The sequence below is a fragment of the Lissotriton vulgaris genome, chromosome 7 (assembly GCF_964263255.1).
Source record: "Lissotriton vulgaris chromosome 7, aLisVul1.2, whole genome shotgun sequence".
NCBI classification, from domain to species: domain Eukaryota; kingdom Metazoa; phylum Chordata; class Amphibia; order Caudata; family Salamandridae; genus Lissotriton; species Lissotriton vulgaris.
The window spans coordinates 1386493422-1386519813 of NC_141695.1; the positions used below are offsets into that span (position 1 = coordinate 1386493422).

At 44.6% G+C, this 26392-nt stretch overlaps 1 protein-coding gene across 2 annotated transcripts in view; it reads left to right on the forward strand.

Moving 5' to 3' along the window:
• CDIPT (CDP-diacylglycerol--inositol 3-phosphatidyltransferase) overlaps positions 1 to 26392 on the forward strand; it is a 104958-nt gene that overhangs the window by 62772 nt on the left and 15794 nt on the right. For both annotated transcript variants that reach the window (XM_086932117.1, XM_086932118.1), the window contains exons 3-4: positions 10718 to 10871; positions 12299 to 12380. In XM_086932117.1, the coding sequence (XP_086788243.1) occupies positions 10718 to 10871; positions 12299 to 12380 (236 nt within the window). The remainder of the gene's footprint in view (positions 1 to 10717; positions 10872 to 12298; positions 12381 to 26392) is intronic.

A 26392-nucleotide genomic window follows, 5' to 3' on the forward strand; every position in this document is an offset into this window, starting at 1 on the left:
AAAAGGATACCTAAGTTAGTTGCTTGTGGTTTCTTTTTATTCACGGATGTCTGTGGTGGAGGGTGTTATGTTCCACTTTACTCGGGTTGAAAACAAATATGAGTCATAATAGATAATTTCAGGACCAAATTTATATTTTTAGCTAAAATACAGAGCTTTCCAATGTAGATGGCCCCATGCAATTTGCGATAATTGTAATAATCCTTAATGAGGTAATTAGTTTCTTTTGAGAAATTTTAGATGAATACAATTTAACAGCAGAATGGGAAGATAGTAATCCAATCCATTAGAATGCTGGTAAAAGCAAAAAAAATATTGCCCAGCTTACAACAAAGCAAGGACCAAATGAATAAAATCTATTTACAGTGGCATGGGCACCCGCGACCATCGTGTTGCCTTACGCATCTTAAAATCCAACCCTAGCGTCCTTTTCTCTTGTGGGGTGGCCACGATTTTAAGCCAAGCTTGGTTAGTCAGGAACAAAGCTCAGCACGGGGTGACACTACCCTAGACCGTATGCTACCCCGGTGGCAGCTGGAATAAATATTATGTGATGTCGCATTTAATGAAATTGCAGACTAGATTGTATGTCTCCCCCAATTTAGGACATCTTACTTGATGGTGACAGCACAAGCACTTTATGTAAATATCGTTGTGATGAACTGTGTTAATCATTATCGCTATCTTTGTTACTTAAATTCATTGACTTTGTGTACTCCTCGGGGTAGGATTTCGCATTAACTGTACGTATACTTTTTAGATGATTGTTTTTAGCATTGTTTATGTGTTGTATCTTAAATCATGCTAAAAATGTTGTACTAGCAAACATTTACTGTTCTTTTAGTATTTTAAGACTTTTTATCATTGAGTTTATGCTTTATTTCACTGTACAATTGTCAAACAATGCTTTTATGATACAAGTTGTCGAAATAAAGCTTTTGATTGATTGAACAAAAATATATTTTTCTTTACTGGATTTGTGAGCACCATTTAAAGTCAGGTCCCACACAACAGATTGTTCAATATATTACAATCAAAATCAGGTGCCATGGAAAAATTAATCTTCAAAGTCTACACAGGTATGTCCGCTTTGAAATGGTGTGCCTGAATTTCTTGAAACCACTGTGCTTATTTTTTATTACATTTTGCCTGAAGGATGGGTCCCCTGGGCCCAAAAGGGCTTGGTAAGGGGGGCCGCTTGCCCAGTCTCTTTTAAATGGCTTTGGCTGTGGAGGTTGGGGTCACTGGGACCTGATAAGGCTCGGGAAGGGGTGGTCATGCAGGGAATGCGATAGCTGGGGCCTAATAAGACTCAAGGAGGGGGCCGTGCAGCCCCTCACCCTTTTCAATTATTTTTGATCCTGGGGAATGGGGTGCCCAGGGCTAAAAAGTCTTGGGAGGGGGCTAAACTCCAAGGCCCAAGATGGCTTGTGGAGTGGGGCTACATGGCCCTCCTCCCACATCCCTAATAAGACTTTGGGATGGACTGCACGTCCTAATATATATGTTTAGGCTCCGGGAGATGGGGTCTCCAGGGCCTGAAAGCCAACATTATGCTGTGTATGCCAAAGGCTGTGCACAGTGTGGGGTTTGCAGCCTGCTGGGGGTTTGGCAACAGGGCGTGGCAGCAGGCCAAGCCCTGTGTCCAACCACCTGCTGTACAGGGCCCAGGCTTGTGCGCAGCATGGGGTTGACTGAATGCAGGGAGTTGGAAGCAGGGCCTGGCTGCAACACAGGCCCTGCAGCTATCACCACAAGTAAAGGCCGTGCACGGCGTGGGTTTGGCTGCCTCTCTGTAGCTACCAGGCCCTGTGGCCACCCCATGCCGTATGTGATGAAAGGCCGTGTTCAGCGTGAGGTTGGCTTCCTCTGGGTGTGTTGGCCCCAGGGCCTGGCCTCAGACCTGGCCTTGCGGACAACCCGGGGTTGGCTTTACGTATGGTAATAAAATATTACTTTGTTAAAAAAAAAAGAATTTACTGAAAAAGCAGAGATTACAGTAACGTTATAGTTAGATGAATATGTCTGTGACAACATTAATGTTTTAAACTAAGGAAAAAACCCACAGAAATTTACTATTTATAGTTAGCAGAGCTAACAATAACTTGTGCCCTCGCCATACACTGCATATGACCTCACATATCACATCACTCATGATCTGTTCTATGACGTAATTTATGACAAAACTGATGACATCTCAAAATACATCATTGATGACATCACTTATGACATCATGTAAGCTTCACTTGTACGCATTGCTTTGTAAACCGGTACGGCATTAGAGCTATGGATGTAAGTGCAAAATAGCACAGAATAATGTGAAGCTGCTATCATACATACAACCCCTATAGGTGAAACAAGCTTGTGTTATTTGCAACATTGAACCTATAACATAGACTTCACGGGTAGCCGACTTCATGTTGACTATGAACCACAGATAAAAGGGTAACCTGTACTGCACACAGCGTTTTTTCTGTATACAACTATTCAGGGAAAGTCAAGTTCCTCCAGATACTCAATGCCTGTTACATAACTAATGCCCTACTGCAGACAGTCTTTACCTGTATCAAACCCCTCATAGTCACTGAACCTACATTGAGGAATTAAGTGGATAGGAGTAGTACTGTAGGTACAGTTAACACTGTTTACTCTATAGAGAGAGTTTACTCTACCTACCACATTGTTTGGAGACAGTTAAACTATCATGAGAAATACACCGCAGAGTATTAAAAAGTATCTACTAAGAACAGTGTACACGCTATTCAAAACGTGTCCAGAGAGCGACTAATCACTCAAAATAGCCTAGGTCTGAAGGTGCTAAGGATCGTACTACCTCCAGCATTCATACTGTGGTGAAACCTTTAACATCTGGAGCAAAACAATCACATGTACATAGGTAAGTACCTGGGGCCGACTGTCTTCTATGTTATGTAGATTTTTTTGCTGGGACGATTCTGTTAAGTCAAGGCTGCTTACAGTACTTAGTATGTAGAATCTTTGCCCTGTTGGAAACTTTTTCTGCAGTCCCCAAAAACCTGTGTGGAACATGCTGGACACATGCCATCAACTGTCACCTGCACACAGTTACTCTGCAATACAAAGATTTATAACGTGTTCAATACCTCTACACCTCTATGATGCATTAAGAGCACATGCGTTTTGTAAAAACCTACACACTCCAGCTTGACACAGGCTGTACAAAATTATGTGGAAAACTAAAATGGTAGTTACCCACCACTTTGTAAACTATAAAACAAGTAACACATTCATTAGATGATGTAATCAGCGATGTCATCAGGGATGTTATTTAAGATGGGGATAAACAAAATGGAGAGCAAGGGTTTTTATTGGGGGCGAGTCCCTACCCCTGAGGTATAATCAAATAAACAACGAGGACTGGCCCACTGTGTTAGAGTGATGGAATCTAGTTAGTATTCCATGTCACCTGTAAATGCAGCTGTGTTAGCTGGGCACAAGCAGTCTTTGTTTAAAAACCCCTCACACACCAACCTGGTTGGTGTCATGCTTCATCATCGGGGTCCAACCAGGCAGCCGAATGCCGCCTGGTTGTGCTTCAACGCCTGACTACAGCGGAGCAGGTGTCGTGCAATAGTGTGAGGTGAATGAAAAGTGAATGTTAAAATGCACCTCTGGGAATCCTTGCCAGGTAATTTATTAGTGGCAGCCCAGGGTGTCAATTAAAAACTATGTGTTGCAACTAGTAGTAAAAAAATTATGATTACTAAGTTGACTTAATAACGGTCTACATGTTTCAGTCCCTGTAGAGTCTGGGCGGGACTTTCTTCAGGACCAGGGTGAGTGAGTGGCAAAATGAAAGGCCACGTGTTTAATTCTCCTACACACGCGCTAAGGTGTGTGGAAAAAAGGTGGTGGAAGGTGTCATAAATGATGTCATAGAACATGTTATGAGTGATGTATTACATGAGCTCATAAACAGCATGGCGGGTCTAAAGTTATAGTTAGCTCTGCAAATCTAAATGGTGGATTTTTGTGTTTTTTTTATTCAAAATGTTAATGTTGTCACTGGCATATTTACCTAACTATAACATTATTTTATCCATTGGTTTTTTTCAGTGCATATATATATTTATATATATATATATGCATCTTATACTTGGAGGCGCTTTCAGCCAGCCTTCACCAACAATTGGATAACTTTACTGTGAGTGACGGCATTTTGTCCTTTTACAAAGTTGCTTCTTCCAGCGTATGGGATTATATTGTGTGTTTTTTCAGACCAAGAAATATTTACACCTTTTAAAAATTATTATTAATATTTTTGCTCGTTGGGCTAGGTAACGGAGCTGCACGGCCTGGCTCACTCTGCTGTCGAGAGGCATCTTTCCTGCACACAATCAGTGTAGCTGCAATCCCTGCGGCCAATTGGACAGAGCGCATTGTTCATTGCTGATAGAAAGAGCCACTGAGCTCCAAAATAGCTTTTACAAAAGTTGTTTTAAAGCTTCCTCGTTCTTTTAACTATGCGGACAAAATGAAACTTTTTTTATGTTCCGACTTGACAATACATCTATCACCAGAAAATGATCTGAACATCGCTAGAGGGGCTTTGGCTCCGCCCACATGTTGAAAGCCAGGAGTACACGTTTTGATTGGGCAGACGTGGTGTGCTTCCACAAAAAAAGTGCTTCCCTCTACACAGCAGTGATCATTTTGGTTATTTATACTGCTGGCTGAGAGTGAACTTTCAGGGGCACACGTGACATGGTATTGCAGTAGCTGTTTCTTAGTTTATGGTGGTTGTCTTTCTCTGGGAGCAGCAACATTCCTTAAAAGACAGGCCTATTGGCATTGCCAATGCTTGTTCTTTTTATCTGTGGTCCTGTGAGGTGCTCTGTGGTGCACACTGTCTTCAGGCCTGCACTTGCATAACTGGAAACGTAATACTAGGACAACGAGCACAGAGTGTATTTGTTTCTATTACTTTGTTAAAGCTTTCTGGGCATTCCTCTCATGTTGTCGAACCATGTGTGGGCAGTTTCTACTAGTTCTACTATCCAGGCAGGACTCACACGTCTCCTTGGAGACCTTGTAGTTTTATCTCAGCAGGACAATAAGAGCATTTTGTTTTGTTAGAAAAAATAATTGTTCTGGTATATTGGGAAGTTAATGACAGCCTGTGTAACATATCGATAGCTCAGAACAGAGCCTAGCATTCTTTGTTTTCACGAACATAGCACTCATCCTCATTTAGAAGGCATTCACTTATAATTAGTTTTCATTGCATAGTTGCTCCCTATGCCAGTGCACCCCTGTTCAGCATTTCTGATTTATTCAGTAGGTATCATGGTGATATGCATTTATGTATTACCTTGGTAACCATTAGATTATGCATATTTGTGGTTTCTTTTTATTCTCCACAATCATGTCAGTAGAGCATTATCCGTTGTCATGGCGAAATGGTTTTCTGGTATGTATTTCTTCTACAACTGAGTGAACGACGGTAGTGTGAAGCTAACCTCTCAGCAATCTCCTTTGTACTGATAGCGCTTTTGAGTTCAGCATTCTCCATCTTCTTGACTTATCATTATTGTATCTGATGCCTTGTCACCAGGAGACCCTGATTGAGTAGCAGTCTGTCATTACTGATCGCACTCATGTAAGGAAATGCCTCTTTCTGCAAACTCACACCCATGGCTTTGGACTGATGATGCTGGTTTTTCAACTCTGAGTGTATATCTTTATACACCACATTTCTGAAGCATAAAAGTTTGTATGCATGCTTCTTTTATATGGCAACTATTAAAATTTAGGAAATGTGCACCATTGTAACTCTTCTGTATGCTGGATAGGTTTATAATTGTACCTTGATAGATTATTATTATTAGTTTATGTACTGTATATTTTCTTTTTAAACTTTTATGCTTCATAAATGTGGCAAATAAAGATATACTTTACTATAAGAGTGCACTGAGGCCTGCTAACCAGGCCTCAGTGCCAGTGTTCTAACCTATGACAAATGTATGTTTATTTGGCTACCCCCAATTGACATAAGCTGACTTAGTTCTAAGTCCCTAGTATATGGTACCAAGGGTACCCAGGTCATGTACGTTTAGGTGCCCACCCAGGGCCGCAGCACTGATTGTGTCACCGTGTATGTGACAATGTACAAAATGGCTCCCAGCCTGCCACTGCATCCTGGAAAAGCAGTTTTAAACCTGCTAGTTCAGCTTTGAAAATTTAAACCAATGGCATAGCTCCACTTCCCTCAACAATATATGTCTCCAATAAGAATGGCCCAAGGAGCCCTAAGGCGGAGACATGTATATTTTTAAGTAGGATATACACTTTTAATATGTCCTAACAACAAAACTTTCAAAATCTCATTTTTACTGTGCAAAAATTAGTAGCCCCATTGGCCAACACAGAGTTACCAGCTGACCTCTCAGTCCGGATCACTTCTTAATGGGTCTATGAAAATGAGTACTTCAAGGTATCAAATTAATCATGGCATTAAACCCGACCTGATGGCAAAGTCGAATTTAATGTTATTTTTAAGGAAAGGCAACTTTTAAGAAGTGGGCACTCTGTTGCCCAGTTTGTCCAGTGGCCTAACACAGATGCTAGCCAACATAGAGCCTTCTCCCCTCCTGGGAAGTAGTGTAAATGATTCTCAAACTCAGGGGAAATAAAGGCCTGATACAGAGGGAGGGGTGTTACCTCCCCCTTGCAGGAAGCCACTGAGGGTGTTAGCCCAAAAAGTTGAAGCCGCCTTTGGTGGGAAAATGGCAATCACACTCATGTAGTGCTTCCCCTTTGTTCAGATAGACTGGCTGGCGACAGGAGCAGAGAGGGGATTCCAGTGGCCAAACCAGTTTTCCAATGGGCATGTAGCCCACATTTAGCCACACCTCTAGGGTGGCTTACCAAGCTCCTAACAGTGAAGCAATGGTTCAGACATCTTGAGAGTGGGCAGAATTGTGCATTCAGTTATTGCAAGATGCCCAAATATCCAGAGGTCGCCACAAGGCGGGAGGGATCCTGGTAGCCCATTGGTTAGTCGCCACATCATCCTCCAGGGCACTTTCTGGGCATAAATATGGCACCCATGGCACCCTGAACCTCAGATCAGAATTGGAGAAAGGATCGAAAAAGGACTGTCCTGCTGACTCCTGGACCTGCCAAGACAGACTGCACCAACTGCTGCACCATGGGCTAGCAAAGAGAGGACTGTGCCTGCGGCTCCTGGCTGACGAACAAGTCGCTCCCGAGCTTCAGACCAAAGAAATGACTCCAAATGTCATTCGGCTTACCCCTTGGAACCAGCACCAGGGCATCAAAGCCGAAGTAACCCACTCTGGCAAGTCAGTAGCCACATTCCTCAAATTGCCCCTGAGCGCCGTTGGGCAACACAAGAGACCGATCGTCAACTGTCAAAATTTGCACCAAGTCTACTGGACCCTGGAGTGTTGTGTGAGTCCAGATTGGTCGCTTAAGATTGACACCACCCTTCACCAAAGAAAACCACTGGACCTGCTGTATTTACAGAGATCGGTACCCCAGCTGGAAATGGCTTTCTACTAGCTCAAATAGGATTTCGAGGGACACTGATCCTTGAGGGCAAAGTTGGCCCACCTTATCTGTAGACAAAGGAATAACTGCAAGGACACCCTGGTCGACTGTTCAGCACCCAGAGCGTCCTTAAGCATCCCGAATCACCAGCATCAAGGCTATTCGATTGAAGTGTACGGTGGTCTTGCTGTAAAGTGTGGAACTGGACTGGAGAACCCCCTGACCTTCTCCCTCCCGGAATCGGCCTCCCAATTCAGGCCAGAGTAGTCAAACAAACTCTTCCAAACTTTTAAAAAGTTTTCAAACTTTATGGTTACAAGTGCTTGCTTGTGCTCTGGACTAAAAATCTGAGATTTACATTTTCTTTAAAAATCTACCTCCAGAACCCTTCTGTTGGTTTTGGTCATCTTCGTGTATAAAAAAGTAATCTATTTTGATAAATTGATGTCGGAGTTCTTCTGTGTTGTGTGACTTTCTTTTGATGTTTGGTGCTTCTAACTGCTTTACACTGCTTCCCTTGTTTAAGCCTTACTCCTAAAAGCCACAACTACCCAGGGTTCAGCTTATGGTTTTGAATACGAGCCCCTACTGGCCCCAAGACAGTTTGTGAGTGTATTACTCAGTAAGATTGAACACAGGTACCATATAATACACTGCAGTACTCACAACTCACACACCTAACACTATCTTAAGCTCACACTATCAAATCCACTTGAATCCCTCTAGACCAGGGGTCACATATGCTACCAAAAACGTTCTTACACCCCTAACAGAACACCTACCCACAAAGAACAGCAGTCTGAAACTCTTCACAGAGCAGCAGTCTCACTCAAACTAACACCGTTCTCCCACCCATAAGGCTAGCAGGCTAGAATTTTTACCCTATTAAAAGTACCCACTAGCTGTCTCACTATTGACAACGGTCACACCCCCTCACTGAGTAGCAGTCTCATGCTACCAACATCACTGCCATAACCCTCACAGACTAGCAGCCTCCTGCTACTAGCAGTGCTGTAAAGCCCTTCACACAAAAGCTTCACAAGTTATCGGAAACACGCTCACACCCTTCACAGTCTAGCAGGCATACACTACTGACCGCACTCCCTGGTCTTCGCAGGGAACCAGTCTCACACTACCAAAACTGCTCATAACATTCACAGACGAGCAGTCTCACTCTACAGACAACACTTCTTCGCCTTTCACCAACTCTCGCAGACCCCTTAGGCTAGCAGTATCACCCTGCTATCAGCTTTCTTTCAGTAGCAGTCACAAACTAAAGACACCACTTTTATACCCCGGAGAGAAGCTGTACTATGCAAACAACTGTGGTTTCACACTTCTCACATAATAACAGTCTAATAATACTGCTGAACTCTCACCCCCCTGCCCACCCATCCCGCCAATGTCCCCCTCTCCTATCACAGGATAGTCGCAAAGCCAAAAAGACTGGCTAAAAGTGATTTATCATTGATGTTTAAGTTTGTATTTGTTGTAATGTAAATGGACGAGAGGGTAAGTGTAAACATATGAGACAATTGGTGGATGAATAGTTGCATATTTAAAAGATAATTGACTGACTGTATGGAAAATGATGAGTAAGTGACTAAGTGAATGGATGGATGAGGGAGTGCATGGGCAGAAACATCCAGGCCCTTCTAGTTATGCACCAGATCTACGAGCATTGCCTCTGCTTATTTCGAATAAATACTTTTCAAGAAATAATTGTTAAATTGGGATCTCTTGATTAGAATGAAGATATGGTTTGGAAAGCAGAATATTAAAAATAAATATGTAGAAAAGGAAACTGCAAAATCTAAAACTCAATTTCTGTCAAATTCCACTTGATATGGGTGGCACTCAATAACTATTTCCCCTTTATTTATATTTTCCACAAGCCTGGTTTATGAGTTTGAACAGGTGCTTTATTTCAATGCTCTCTATGATTCCTCAGACTGTACCTGGAAGAGGGCTGTTGGAACGAGCACAGCCATTATTGATGGAGAGCAATACTTATAATCAGATAAAGATACAAATGCCATGGTTAAAGTTGAATTTCGCCTTACCGTTGTTCTAGTCCACAGGTGCAGCAGATTGTTCTTGCCCATTCTTTACAGTGGCTTAGCATCCGGTCTGGAAAGCATGGGCCAAAAAACTAGAAGGTGGGGCCCTCGCCATTCTTGAATTTGTTGGTGATGCTTCCATGGTAGGCTAAATAAAAATGAGTAGATGCACATGTTTTCGTATCCAGGATCTCTGAAGGCAGAATGACCAGTGGCCCATCTGGATAATCAGACCACCCCAAAGTGAGCTGACTGGTGAAGACAATCGATTGGCTTACTTTAGAAGGAGTGTCCACATATGCTCATAAAGGCCAGATCCATGCCAGATTTTCTAGATAACTACGAGGTCAGAGTTTTATGTAGATTAAGTTTATTTAAATTCGTGAATAGGTGGAGCTCTTGAAAATATTATATGGATCACGAACTCTTGTACTTATGTTAGATACTCGTCTTTAAAACAAGGCATCGAGCAGAGCTTGGTAAAGAAAGGACATGTAAAATTAATTGAGTATGTATGCAAACATTGTAATTTATCCACCTGCTATTTGGGTATTGGGACTTTTACTGTATATCAAGAACCTCGGGTGGCAATGATATTTTGCTTTTCGTTGTCTGCACCATCTGCTCCTTATGCCGGAAAGCAAATGACCAACACCTGCTTTTTTATCCGCCTTAAATTGCATGTCTTCAACCTTGTTATGACCACTGGGTGCTAGAATTGGTGTGCCACACATTGTTTGTCATGCATCAGATACACCTCCCGGCTGTACCCTTTTCTCGAGGGTCACTTGTTGGCAGTTAAACGTAGATGGCTCTGGGGCATCAGAAGATATGAATGGGCAAACACAGCAAATCGTTTACTTTGACACTCATTTCAGACTCGAGCACTTGTCTCAGGGAGTCCGAACCTCGCATCATCTTACTTGCCCAACCAGGAGTTGGACATTACTGCCCTTTCATTAGAGGAGGCAGCCACTTTACCATCTGCCTGAGGGAAGAGAGAGGCAGCAGCGGAAGTGTACTGTCACCTCTTTGTGCCAATGGTTCAGAGGGAGAGGAAGGAGCCGACTACAGGTGACATTAACAAGCATCTGTTCTCTCCACAGGCACAAAGTTTGGCGCCATGCTTGACATGCTGACGGACCGTTGTGCCACCATGTGCCTCCTAGTCAACCTGTCCCTGCTGTACCCCTCCTACACCATCCTATTCCAGCTCAGCATGACCATCGACGTGGCCAGCCACTGGCTGCACCTGCACAGGTGAGGTGGGAGGGTTAAGGAGAGGTCAGAATTTGGTTAAAAACAGTGAGATAAGCTTTAGGGAAAGCAAACGCGCGTGAGTCTGGTGCCATTAGGGGTTTGGGTGCGAGGCCCTTCAATGAAAGGGGCAAACGTTATTGTGGGGCAGTGCCTGGATGAGAACCAGATCTCGGGTGGCTCTATTTATTTATTTTGAAAGTTTTATATAGCGCGAACAAGATCTTTGCAGATATCAGAGCGCTTTACAAAGCAGGGAATACCAACAAGAGAGTGAAAAGCAGGTTATTAGAGAGTAAAGTAAAACAGGTACATCAATAATGCAAATATTACAGATAGATGTGTGCATAGATAGTCAGGTAAGTCAATAATACAGGTAAAACACATAGTCGTAGGTATCGGTGCAGAGTCTTTACGGATCACGTTGATAGGTCAAGTGTATTTGGCCATGAGAATAGCTTTTACTTCATTCTTAAAAAGTGTGATGGAGGAGATGAGCCTGGTTTCAGGAGGGAGTGAGTTCCAGATCCTGGGTGCCATTCCTGAGAAAGAGCGTTTATAAGTTTTTTCCTTCCGGAATCTTCTAGGTTTTAGCAGAAGATTGTTTGTGCCTCTAGTGTTTCTAGAGCTGCCAGAGATTGACAGCTTCTGGGTGAGGTATCCGGGAGAGCTCAGGTGTACAGCCTTGTGTGTCATGCAGGCGATTTTCAGATGTATTCTGGCTTCAAAAGGCAGCCAGTTCAAGGATTTCAAGTCAGGGGAGATATGCGAGTGTTTTTTTGACCCAGTGATGAGTCTCGCTGCAGCATTTAGAGAAACCCTTAGGGGTGCAGTAGTGGTTAACGGAAGACCGCAGAGGGCGATGCTGCCGTATTCAATTCGCGGGATTACTTGTGCTTGGGTATCATTTGGGTGTGTAGCCGTTCTTGAGTGAATCCAAGTGGAGCTTGAGGTGTGATGGGGTGGGACATGGGTATGGCATGTGTAACGGGTAATGGAGCCGGAATGGAAGTATGTTGGGCAGAACTTTTGAGAATGGAACAGACGGTAATGTTTGGATGAGAGGTATGAGGAGAACATATATGTAAATAAAGAACAAGCGCAGAGCAAAGGTAAAGATGGCGAAGGGGCACAAGGCAGCTAACTGAGCATGGAGTGATTGAAAAGGACAAAGGATTTTGAGGACGCTTTGGCGGACTTCGTGGGTTAAAGAAATGACGCTTGTGTCAAAGAGCTGTGGGTGTGAAGGCTTGCGCTACTAAGAGGGCAGTTGGTAGGGGCAGAGTTTGAGCAAAGCAGGACGATAACAGATTGCAGTTCATTTTCATTTCTGCAGTGTCCCCAAGGTAATGCCCCCGACCAAGAACGTTATCCATGAGGTAAAGCAACATTTTCTCTCCCCAACTCTTTCATTATTCTTTTTCTCCCAGCTCCACCCTGAGAGGCAGTGACAGTCACAAGAAAATTGACCTATCTGGGAACCCTCTGCTGCGACTCTACTACACCTCACGGGTAAGAAGTCTGTTACCTGAATTAACCCGGTTCTCTTGCAGCCCACCTCCTTGTCTGTCAGAACTCAAGGCAAGGCCAGTGCAGTGCAGCTGTTACGCACGTAAGCGTAAGATTAGAGTGCTGTGCGTGTACTGCACCTCGTGATTAAGAACATTCGTTTTCTCTCTGGAATTGTATTTCTCTTTGTTTGTTGCTTTTGTTAATTCAAAATGTTATTGCATTTATAGTTCCAACAGTTAACCGCACTTATCATTTACAAAATTAATTATTATTGGAAAGTGATTTTCTTGTTTCATTTAAAACGTGAGTATATCCATTCAACCTGACAGACTAAAATTATTTGTTTTTTAAATAAAACCTCGTGAACTAATAACATAGTTGGTGTTATTAAAGAACATGTATTCAAATAAATTACTAATCGTTACTGACACAAGACATGCAGTCTACTAACAAACAATAGATTATTGTTATTAAATAGTGAAAGTACTTGGGCCAAACCGTAGTTGCTTTGGGCCCAACATATTGTGCAGCAAGAATGACCCAAGACTGCATTAGAATATCACAGAAACACCAAGCACTGGAAACAATCTCCTGGAAGGAGATGATCACACAATTCTGTTAATCACCGTAGACAGCTGCTTGGATTTACAATTTACAATGAAACAGATTACCCCGAGTTCTTATAGATACAATTCTCTTTTTAAACATTGAACATTGCAAAAAATAAAATATATATATTATAAATCCGTATTCACACCAAAGATAAGACTTGCTTACCTTTCTGTATATATACACACACACACGCACACACACCCACACATACACACACACACCTCCTCCTCCTCCGTCTTTTTTGTTCGGTGGTTTAGTCTGAAATACGCAATAACATGAAAGTTAAAGTCTATTTGTGCACAGGTCACACACACCACCGTCTTTCCAGGCTCCTTGCGTTTCCAGCTCTGTTTTGTTCACCTGAGTAAGGAGTTGCAGCAGAGTCGTACTCCGACCAAAACTTATGTTTCCTTGTACTGTTGACAAACAATGTGTGTGGGTGTGTGCATGTAACTCAAGATGCAGCAGCTTTTCAGAGCATCGAGTGGCCTGTAGCCTCCACCTCGGTGACACACTAAGTTGAAATGAAACAATCCCATGAGAGACACAATGTAATTGTTCTGTGACAGGTGAAATTTGCCATTAAAGTGATGTATCCAAATTCATTCTAGTGGCAGTAACACTCTTGCATTGTGTTTTGGTTGTGGGTTCAATGGTCATGCCAGTGTCCTCGCGCCGTTTTTTTACTCAGCTCGTGCACACCCACACACCTATGTCAGTTTAAAGATTCCTCCTTTACTGCTAAAGCTGCAGACTTACACATGTTACGTTTTGTTAAGTGTGTTTGTAACGCGCATTCCTAACAATGTCTCAGTATGATTTTGGAATCTAGGCACGTCTTCTTTCTCCAATTTCTACCTTTTTTGTCTCTGGCTGTGCGTCAAAGGTAGATGATGGGAAAAGTCGGCCTCAGTCCCCAAAAGTGAGTGCCCGTAACCTCAACTTTGCAACCACCTTATTGACATGAGCCCCACTCGTGTCTATTTTGTGAATTGATATTTCAAGTTCATACCTGTTTCACAATGGCATTTCTTACTGAGGTGATTTTGCAGGCTTGCACTAGTGACAGCTATTTTTTTTGTTTCTGAAATTTCAGACTTGCACATGTGACACCAAAGCTAACTTTATGAGTGAAGAGGGTTGCAAGCTTACACCTATGATAGCATTGGCTAAGTTCAGTAAAATTGTTTCTCTGCCACACTAAGGAAGTTGTGTGCTGCATTTTAGAAAGTGTTTGCTGTACTCGGAACCTAAATCATACCGTATCATAGGCAAAATATTTATATAGCCATATGAACCTCAGGCCATGGCAAAAGCTTGTGCAGTAGCCATCCTCAAACAGTTGAAAATACACAAGGCCTCTGGAAAAATAAAATTCTGACCCCGAAACGGGATTTTAGGTTCATTATCAAAAAATAGCTTTTACAGAAATCGCCAAATAATCCCAGATACGCAGCACCATTTTCATATTTCAACGAAAAGATTTTTATATCTTGAACGGATTAAACGTTAATTATCATAAAAATACCACAAGTGATACAGCATAGATACACAACACTTTTTACAAACGTGAACTGGTCACTAATTGCAGTATTCATTTGTTAAACTAGTTCATATGTAGTGAGCATTTTGCCCAGATTGTATTGTGCCTCAAGATAGAAAAAGAGTAAAACTGTACGGCCACATAATCTGCTGTATTTTTTTTAGTTGATGCATTATTTATTCAACACTGCCCCATAACTTGATCTTATCTTCCATTGCTGCATAATTCCAGTGGCTCTGGATATAGATAGGTCTTTAGTTTAGGGTGAATCAAGCAAGGTCATTGACTAGTTGTTAGGTCGAGCCTGGGCAGCGCATGCACTGCTCTGCAAGGCATGCTGTATTGAGGTATGGCATAGAAGCTCCTCCCATTTTCCCACCCAACTTTTCAATTGATTCTCGTTACTGTCCTTTCAAAATTGAAAATTGATGCTTTTCATTCGTGAATAGGCTTAGTTGTTCCTCCATGGTACCGCCTTGTCTGCATTTGTAACCTCCCATAATGACTGGACTTTTTATCTATGTTGTTACACGGACTTCTTTATCTAGTCGGTGAGCACTCATTTCGTTAATGATCTTCCCTATTCCACCCACGACATCGCAGCACACCACCACCTTTTATATTGTTACTAGTCATGTATTTTTTAATTTCCAGCACGGTCCGCTTTAACTTTAGCGACCCGCTTATTTAATTTTTTCATTTACAGCGCGGTCCTCTTTCACTTTAGAGGCGGCGCTAATTTATTTATCTAATTTACAGCTGATCGCTTTCACTTTAGCGGCCATGCTTTTTTATTTATTTAATTTACAGTGCTACCACTTTCACTTTAGCGGCCGCGCTACAATAGCTTTCTTTCTTTCTTTCTAGTGCCCCATACTCAATTTCACTTTGGCTGCCTCCCTTTCTTTAGACGCTGCTCACTGTACCCTGAATACGGCGAGCAGCATCTAAAGAAAGGGGCGCAGCCACCATTAAAGTGGTCTTGCATTTGCAAGAATTTGAGCATTAGAAATGACAATGCCTTTTATATATGTGTTGCTTTGAAAAACACATGAATAAAAGGCATTATCATTTCCAATGACAACAGCTTAAAATCTCGCAATTGCGAGAACTATTGCATTGAAAATGCTTGCTTTTAAAGGGACTTGGCTCCATGATTTTGTGGGAAAAGATGATAATCTGTGTGGTTCTCCACGTTGGGAATGTGTGGGCAGTTTTTAAAAGGCAGATCATAATGTTAGCTTTCCACAAGTTCTTCCTGAATGCTTGGGACAGGGACTGTTAAGATTCGTTATCAGACCAACGTAATTAGGCGAATAAAAAATTGCCCATTAAAATTATTTTACTATATTTTGAAGAAAATAATTGCCTTTTTCATACTACGGATTTCAGCTATTCCCACTGAAACATTTGGCCCTGCATTGCTATACAATCCAGATTTTCCAAGATTTATTGTTTGAAAGTTTTAATCTTATTAATGACACAGGTGAGTAATATTCAAAGCTACCAAAAATGGGAATAAGTATAACCTCTGAAACAGAAACTGCAGTACTCAGATATGCAGGCAAGGCCACTACAAACACACACCCAACACAGATGTTCCATTATGACTGTAAATACTGACACTTTCAAAAGTCCTCCTTCTTTCTTAGTTCAACAAAAGTCAGTTTAGTGTGTGTACGATGTGGAATAAAATGAGAAAACACAATTGAAGAAGACCGGTATTGCAGTGATCTGTTACTCTTGGTCCACAGAAGAAAAATTAAGTAGATGATTGCGAAACAACAAAAAAAAGGAGCAATAGATATCAACTTCATTAGCAAAAGAGGGCACTGTAGGATATTGGCAATGCTTTAATGTTTTTAATTTCCAATCTTTAATAAACTTAAGGCATGGTACAAATTATGCATTTAGTTGTATTACTTGACATCTTAATAGGACAGGTGATGACATTTCAACGGCAGTTAGACAGAGCATGGAACATGGCAAGCGGTCGGTTTGTGAGTAAGGGGTTTTACTGACTGGTACGACGTTTGTGAAATTGGCTAGTCATGTGATAAGGGGCTGACCCTGTCTGGGGCGTCGTTGGAAGTCTGGGTCCGGGGGGTGGGTGGCTGGTTTGGAGATTCCTCAGAGTTAGTCGTCCGGTGGAGGTAGGAGATCAAGGGACCCGATGTCGTGCTGTCTGTTAGCCTCGGGCATCAGGTCCCAGTGTTCGCTTAGGTGTGTTTGGCAATATGCTGCATTCGCTAGCCAGTGCCTGGATTGAGGTGCCGATCTACAGCCCCAGTGTATCTCTACACAGTGCTTGGCCAAAACCAGTAGCATCGCGGTCAGTCTGCAATTGGCATCAGTAACCTCTTTGTGGCCTAACAGGCCGGTGAGTGGATCAGCTGTAATGGGTTCAGCAGCCATGTCGCTAATTATTGTGCATACCTTCCGCCAGTAGTCTGCTACTTTGGGACATGCCCAGGCCAAATGCATGAAGATTGCTTCAGGTGTCGCCAGCGCGCGCATCTAGTGTTTTCAGACAGACCCATTTTGTGTAGTGTGGTTGGGGTGCGGTAGAGCCGGTGCAACAATTTAAAATGAATGAGTCGCAGCCGGTAGTTAGGAGAGATTCGTTTTGTTTGGTTACAGCAATATTGCCACTGGGTTGGTGAAGGGCCTTCGGTTAGGTCTGCCGCCCATGCACAACTGGCATCTCAGTGTCAATAGGGTAGGCCGCCAAATTGAGCGCATATAGCCTCGTAACTTGTTTTTGCGGGGATGTAGGTGAGTGATGTACTCCAGTGCGGCATTTGGCCGAGGAGCATCTGGGAATGTGGGGTTAGTGTATTTGTAAGTCACTCTAATTTGATAATAGAGTAGCTTGTCAAGTGGAGTTGCGCTCGCAGGGAGAGGAAGAAAGCTGTTGTTGGGGTAAAGACCAGTGTTCGTTCGTATGGCCAGGTTCGTGGCTCGGCGTACCACTCTGGTTGTTTGTAATGGTGGGAAGGAGGGGTTGTTCGCAATATGCATCGCTGGTGCGTATAGGTCCTTACCCTGGGTGTTTTCGCGAATCCCAGCCCATGCCCAGCGTGCACTTTCCACTGAGTTAATTTCGTCCCAAAGGGCTTTGAATGGCAAGAACAGAGCTGTTTGTAATGGCCACAGGGAGGCCATGTCCGTCTCAACCGCCACATGTGGCTGAAGGAGGTTGGGTGCAGCACAAGCTGGGTGAGCGCAGAGTGCATAGAGTCTGGTGCTCCCATACCACAACAAGAGGAGGGAAGCCTAGGATGTTGCATGCGATACGTAGTTGGCGGCCAGCCCAAATCAAGGTAATCACGTTAGAGCGTAGTCTCTTAAAAAATTGCGAGGTAAGTGGGATCAGGATATTTAAAAATAGATATATACATTTGAGCAGCACTATCATTTTGGTGATCGAAATTCAGCCTGCCAGAGAGAGTGGGAGCTTTCTCCACGCAAGTATTTTAGTTTCAAGCCACTATATAGCTTTGCTGAAATTTGATTCCCATAGCTCTTCTAAGTCCCTGCTCGGCCATATGCCAAGATACTTAGAGGGATCAGTACCCAAATGAACGGTTATTCAGTGGGGAATGGTGACGTCGTGTCGGTGAGGGGGAAAAGGATGGATTTACCCCAGTTGATTTGCACCCCAGAGTAGCAACCATATCGTATCACCTCTCTAGTCATTGGAGCTAGATTCTCTTGTGGCTCGCAAATGTATAGTGTTACGTCGTCTGCATACATGGAGGTTTCCAGGCTGTGGGTTGAGAAGCAGATGCCCCTTTGGGTATGATGCTGACGTAGACGCGCCAGGAGAGGTTCCATGGCAATGGCGAAAAGTATTGGAGGAAATGGTCAGCCATGTCTGGTAACCCTTGTGATGGTGATGGGGTCTGTGACCTGCCCGATGATCTTAATGCCTGCCGACGACAGTGTATAGAGTAGGTTAGTCTTCTGAATGAAGTACTGGCTGAAGCCCGGGCAGTTAAGAAATTAGAAGAGAAAGGGCTACCGCAGGCAAGACGGGGTATCAATCTGATGCATTACAGAAAAGATGGTACTAAGGTTATTCGATGTGGCGCAACCTGGTATGAACCCTGACTGATCTGGCTGGGCAATTAGGGGCATAAGGGAGAGGAGCCGGTTGGCGAGTAGTTAGGCATATATCTTGTTATCTGTAGTTATCGGAGAAAGGGGGTGATATGAGTCGCAGCTCTCAGGTTTTTCGGGTTTTAGAAGGAGAGTGATCAGTGCCTCACCGAGCGTGGGGGGGGAACCTGTCAAAGGTGACTGATTCATTGTACATTTTGGCAGGGTGAGGAATAAGAAGGGGTGCAAATTCTTAATAGAACGCCAGAGTCAGCCTGTCTGAGCCCAGTGCCTTGTCTCCCAGGAAGCCCGCAATTACCATGCCTATCTCTTCAGTGGTGAATGGCTTGTCTAGGTATTGTTTGTCGCAGAGCCACAACCACTTGATTGAGTAAAAGTATTGATCCAAGAGTTTGCGAGGCGTCGCCACGCCAGCAGTGTATAATTGAGAATAATAAGCGGAAAGTCTAGCGATCGTCTCACTGGGGTATGTGGTCTTTCCTGCAGTCTTGTTGCAAAGCTCTGTAATGTAAGAGGAGGCATGTGGTTTCCTCAGTAGGTTTGGGAGGGTTTTTCCCGGGCGGTCGCCCTCTCCATACCTGCGAGCTTGGAATTCTTTGCCTAGGAATGCAACCTTCCTTTCAGCTTCTGCATGATATTCGGTTAGTTTGACTCTGTCTGCAAGTGTAGTAGGGTTTATTTATTTATTTATTTATTTTTGAAATTTATAAAGCGCAAACAAATGCCCTTAGGCGTCTTGGCGCTACAGATTCAGCGCGGGATGTAAGCGGCTAGGTTTACTGATTAAACAACCAGGTTTTTATCATTTTGCGGAATTGAAGCAGTGATGGGGCAGAGCCGATCTGTAGTGGTAGAGAATTCCATAGCTTGGCTGCTGTCACCACGAAACGTCTGTCCCCCCAGGACATTGTCCTAGTACGGGGTACCACTAGCGGATGAGCCGTTATAGATCTGAGCTGTCTGGTGGGACAGTATGCGACCAACTGTTTAGATAAAACAGTGGCCTGATGCTGATCCAGCAGTTTAATGTCGGTCTCTAGACGCTCCAAGGTTCCTCTGATTTAAGCACTCCAGACAGCCTAGCAATGCATTCCCCCCGGATCACAACGTTAAAGGACTCCCAGAGGGTCGAGAGGGATTCTACCAAGCCGGTATTGTGTTAAAAAAATTCAGCATTGACTCTCCGAATTTCTTCCCGAAAAGCAGTGTCCTGGAGCGCATGAGGGGACAAGCACCATACAAACATGTGGCGGTGGGTGAGTGGGAATCGCAAGACCATGCGTACCACGGCAAGATCTGATAACGTGCGGGCCAGGTGGATTACAGATGCGGCCCAAGACGTGACGTCACAGGTGATGAGCCAAAGGTCCATACGGGACCAGGAGCAATGAGTGTTGGATGTGCAAGTGCCCTCACGTGCGTCTGGGTGAGTGTGCCTCCAGGCAACGAGCAGTGAGTTATCATCTGTTATGACGCGCAAGGTAGCAGTGGCCTGGGGGTATTGTATGCAATCACTTGAGCGATCTATGATCCCCAAGGGAGCAATATTGAAATTGCCTCCCCATATTAATGGGAGGGGGCCGATGGAGGATATTATTCTCCATACATTGGAGGAAAATTCTGGGTCGTCGGTGTTTGGGCCGTAGACTGCAACCAGGATCACCAGCTGGGTGCATAGTGTCCCAGCTAGTATCACATGCATGCCCTCGGTATTGATGAAGGTTTGTGTGTCGAACCATTGCAGGTTTTTCCTAAAGAGTATAGTTACGCCACGCGCATAGACTCAAATAGAATGCTGAGTGCGTTTCCTCCCAGTATCTAGAACGCAATTTAGTAGCGTTGGTGGGGATAAGGTGAGTTTCTTGAAGGAAACATATGTCAACCTTTTGCCTGCTAAGGTATGTATGTATGAGGCATGCCTTGCAATGATCATTCATGCCTCTAATGTTTCAAGTCAGGACGGTTGTTACAGTCCTGTCTCAATGTGGGTGTGGGTATGATAGTGTGCTGTCTGCTGTCAGTAGCCGTTCCGGGGTATCCAGTGTCATGAAAGAAGATGTGCTGTCCAGTGAATGCAATCAATAACAAGTTTGCAAAGAAGAGAGAATAAACATTTAATAAACCCCAGGAGTCAAAGTATCCTGTGCAATCCCCCGGTAGCGTAACCCGAATCCCACCCCCTCCCAATCCAACCCCCCAATGAAGTTGTGGGTCCTTGGGTGGGAGGTGGTGTGACGCTCAACTTGGAGAGTAGAGAACACGATTGGGAATTATCCCTCAGGGTTGTGAAGGCTTAGCCAGTTACTCCCCGTGCCAATAAGGCAGGGTGGCTGAGCATTGGAACTTCCAGAGGGGGGTGGTAAATAAGATAAACAAGACAGCAATATATCAGGGATTGGGGAGCCAATTGCAGACAACATGACTAAAACTTAAGAACCATCTATATGTGTAAATTGGGATCAGAGCTTACTAAGTCCAAGATTGTCACTGTAGCGCCCATCATCAGACCTCGCACGGAGGTCCCACGGGGGGGAAGGGGCGGGGGGGAGGATGTTTGCAACTGTTTAGCAAATGTTAGGGCGGCCTCGGATCTGTGAAGAATTTAAGTATAACACCTGGGTCAATGAGAAGCTTTGAGGGTACATAAATGCATACGTTGGTGGGGAGAAAGTCCCTGCGGGCCGCCTGAACAGTTAGGGTAAAGTCAGGGTAAAATGAGTGCTTTGCCCTAGTGTCTGACCTCACCCATATCTCTGGCTATTTGGTGGATGGACTCTCGGTCGCGATAATTTAGCAGGCGGGCTATTATGGGTCTTGCAGAGGCCCCAGGAGGAGGCCGCGGGCCAAGGGATCTATGCGCCCGTTCGATTATGAAGTGCTTGGACAGGACTGAGCCAAAGAGTTCATGCAGGAGGGATTCAAGATAGTCTTCCTTTCTCCCTGTTGCTGTGGACTCCGGAACGCCGATAATGTGTATATTGTTCCTATGGGAGCGCCATACGAGATCTTCATTCTTGGCACAAATGATTTCGAGGACCATGTCCATCTTGAGCAGCCTCTTCTGGTTTTCAGCTCCAGCAATGTGTGCCTCCGAGACCCTGGCTTTGAGTTGAGTGATACAGGACTCATGGGTGTCGACCTGCAACTTGACTTGATCAAGGCATAAAGTTAAGTGATCGATCTTAGAGTCTATTGATTTTAGGCTGGATTTGGATTTTAGGCTGGATTTGACTACGAGCCTTATGCCTCAAAGGCTGTCATCTTGCGGCTTAGGTAGGTCCGTCTGTGTAGATTGTTCACCAGTGTCAGGGGGTAGCACGCCGCCTCTACCCATCCCCCAACCAACAAAGGTGAACATAGGTTGCTTGGCATCAGCTTTACCCATGGAGGGTGTGCCAGACTGGCCGTATATGCGGATGATACGAAGCAGGGAGAGGATAATGGAGTATTGAGGTGCAAGGAGAGGGAGGTTTGGCTCATCGCTCCCGGTGCAGCCGCCCCACAGCCCCTCCAGGCCACCCAGGAGCGCGGGTAAAGGAGATTCAATGGGAGGCGAAACCCCATGTCAGCTCTGCAGTTCATAGATGGCTGTGCGGGGGGGGGGGAGCGCAGAGTAGGGAGTCACGGAGCAGTTCGCCATCGGTTTCAGATTGGGTGTGGGCCAGTGTGGAAACAGACCAGCCGCGTCGTCTTGCAATGTAGCAACGACAGCCTGTGTCGCAGAGCACGGGAGGGGAGCCTCTGAGGACCGGGGCGTCGTGACAGCAGTGACCTGCATCTGATGTCGGCAGGGGCCCCAAGCCTGGGAATGTCTATGCAGAAGTTTTCAGCTTCCCCAAACCACAGTAGCCTTATTTGTGTGGTTCAGGCACATCAGGCGTCGCGCCGTCTTCTCTGCCGCTGTTGTGCTGCACCCAGGTGTGGAGGCTGCCGATCACCATGCGCGAGGGGCCCGCCTAGTCGGGCACTCGAATCAGGCCGCGCCGCCATGGAGCCCAGTTGTCCGCTCCACTCAGCGGCTGTGAGGCCCGCAGCACCGACAGCAGGTAGCCCAGGGACCGCCGACAAACCAATGTTAGCACAGCGCAATGCTGAGTCACCTACGATTGTCGGGCCCAGGCCCCTCCAGTGGCCGGATGTTGTAGCCCACGTGGGGGGTCGGTGCAGTACTTGAAAAGAAGATATAAGACCTACTACATGATCCAAATGGCGAACGGATTTGTAAGTCAGATTCATTAAATGGGATAATTCTTTCCCAGTAGTAATTTATTTATTTTCTGGAAATTGAAGAGTACAAGATGTTGAATTCACTAAGAAACCAGAAATTCTATGGACTGAACTAGTGTAAGAAAATATTTTGATTGATTTACCACAAACCACAGGTTCTCTAAGAGAAGAATCGAGATTTATTTTTTTGATAATTTTATTGACATTTCCAAAACCTAAAACATACAAAGACAGCCAAAGAATATTCAATATAGCAGATATCATCACCATTAGACAATAGGTGTAAGCCAAAGAAATCGTCCATAAGCACAATGTGTCCTTTAGAGGGAAAAGGCAGTCATGTAAAGATTAATCGAGCTTTATGAGTGAGAAGAAAGAAAATCTTTGTTTGGATCGTAACGAGAATATTGTCCCGATATATTAATAACTATATCTCCTGAGACTGCAAATGTGTTATTACTGTTTTAAGAAGCTTGGTGAAACATTAAGGAGACAATGAAAAAACAAATGACAGTGTTGTAAATTGTTAGATTGTCTCTTTCCACTGAAATTGAAGAAAACTTCTTTGAGGAGTATGGGTGAGAATAAAAATATATAATCATGTTTGAGATCCAAAATAACCATCCAGAAAAGGAGTTGAAGTAATCGCTGATGTGAAGAATAGTCTCCATCTTGAGATATTGCGTGTAAGACAATTTGATTGACGTGATGTACATCACTGGATGTAATATTTCGTTTTTCTTCTTTATTAAGAACATATTGTTGAGTTTAAGGATTTTGGTGTGATTGCACCCATGAGTGATGGGTGCAAAAGTTTCTTAACTTCAGTTTGATTAATGACCTGTCTGTGGGAGAAAGATAAAAAGAGGATGGAATGAAAGTTTGGCTTAGCTCTCTCTTTCTTTTAAATTTTATTACCTAGTTTTTATTGTAAACAAGGCATGACATATGAGTAATCAAGTTGTACACAGATTGGCAATATTTGGTACATTGCGAGTGATACAAGAAAGCATAATTATTTCAAAATAATCGTGACAATTTCCAGTTACACGTATTTAGGTCTCACTTAGATAATCCTCTCGTGATCTCGGCAGTTCACATATCTCCCCTGTGTACATTCCATTACCCCCATATTTTCGCCCATTTATTCGGGCACCCCCTTGCTTTGTATATGGACTTTTTCGTGACCATACATCAGTCCATATCTTTGCCCCATTTTGCTATATTTGGTGGGCTCTGAGCCCTCCACACTCTCACAATGTTTCTTTTTGCCACCATCAGCCCCAATGTAACCCATGTTCGCTCCCTGGAATTCAGGTCAGTAGGGCCCCACACATTCAGGAGAGCCAGTTTGATATTGCAATCAATCTGCTGCCCCAATGCTTCCTCCATCAAGTGCACCACCGCCTCCCAATATCTCTGGATAGATGTGCTCTCCCACAGGGTGTGGATAAAGGTGCCCTCCAGCCCACATTGTCTAACACAACCTCCATCTGAACTATATCCCATGGTAACCATCAGGGGCCCAGACAGGTAGGATCTGTGGATAAGCTTTAACTGCACCAGGTGGAGTCTGGAAGAGATGTCCACTTCCAGAGAGGAGGCCACAGCAGCCAGCCACTCCTCGTTGTCCAGTCCCGCCACGCCATGGTCCCACTTAGCCCTCAAACGAATCAGGGGATCTGTCATGTTGTTGATTACATTTTTGTAAATAAGTGACATGGCCTTTTCAGGTAGGTCGCCATCTAGAACTCTGTCTTCGAGCTGGGAGGACTCCTGGAGTCTACTACCCTTAGGAAGAACCGCAAGCAAGTCATGTCTGATTTGGAGATACCTGAAGTGTTCAGACTGGGCTAGTTCGTATTCTTGCTGCAGCCCTGAAAATGAGACCACCTCACCCGCCTTCCATAAGTCACCCACCCTGGATATACCTATGAGGTCCCAGCGATTGAAGCCCCTTAAACAAATCAGTCTGCCAGTTGCTCACTGTGCCAGAGTGGTGTAGCCTGTGTGAGTCTCCCCTCCCAACCCATGCTTTTGGTAGCCGCTTTCCACACATGTGCCGCATGTCCTGTCGGGCTAGTCAAAGCAGGCTTCAACGACCGCACATAAAAAGCCCCCTCAAATCTGCCACCCAGGAAGAGCCACCTATCAATCTGAAAGGCCCGGTCGCCCTGCGGCCTGTACATACATTGGTTGATAGCAGCGAGGTGTGATGCCCAGTAGTATTTATTTATATCCGGGAGTCCGATGCCCCCATCAAACCACCACATCCTGATTTTGTGTGTTGCAATACGAGGTGGTTTACCCTCCCACAACAAGTCCCGTAAGATACAGTCGCAGTCTCTGAAGTACGCAGAGCCAACAGGATGTGGAGTGTTTTGTAGGGCATACAAGAATCTGGGAAGGGACATCATTTTGAATAGTGCCGCGCGCCCAAGAGGGACAATGGAAGCGACTTCCAATGTAGGACATCTGATTTAAGATGCACTAGAGGCGGCAGGAGATTACGATCGTAAAGTCTGGACAGATCTTTAGAGACCCAGATCCCCAGGTATTTGAAGCGGCTTCCGCCAGCTGACAGTCCCGAGGGAGTGAAGGCCGCTTGCCATAGAGGATGTAAAGCACTGATTTAATCCAGTTTATTGAATAACCAGCAAATCTACCAAGCACCTGAAATATTTCCAGGACCACGTTGAGGGAAGCAGCGGGGGAGGCCAGATAGAACAAAATATTGTCCGCATATACTGATATGCGGTCCTTCCATCCAGACGTCCATTTGAGGCCCCTTATAACGGGGTCTTGGCGGACCCACGTTGCCAAAGGCTCAAGGCAAAGAGAAGCAGAGACCAGGGGCAGCCCTGTCTGGTGCCCCTACCGAGAGCGAAAATGGAGGACTTCCTATTATTGACTACCACTTGGGGGAGCGGTTAGTGGTATAAAAGCCTAACCCAGCTGGTGAATTCGGGCCAAAACACAGTTTGTGAAGGACTGCGAATATGTAGGGCTATTCGATGGTGTCGAATGCTGAGGCAGCATCAAGGGATACCACGACTGCGTCTTTCCTGATTGTGTTGACACAGTACTCCGTGGAGCCTGCTCAAGTTAAGGGAGGTGTTTCTGGCAGGCATGGATCCTCATTGGTCCGGATGGAACATACGGGTGAGAATTCTAAGCAGTCGGGAGGCATGAACCTTCACTAGTATTTTTACTTCGCAGTTAAGCAACGAGATGGGTCTGTAGGAAGAACACCTGTTGGCCGGTTTGCCCACTTTATGGATGACAACAATATTGGCGAGCCTACTTTTGCGGAACATTCCTGTGAGATAGGGTGGCGTGTTGCCTGCTGTGAGCTTGAACAGCTCAATGGGCAAGCCATTAGGGCCCAACGCTTTCCCCCCACGTAAGTCGTGGATTGCTTTTTCAACCTCCGCAACTGTGGTATCCAAGTCGAGATCAGAACGCTCCTCTTCAGTGAGAGACGGCAAGGAAATATTACATAGAAGCA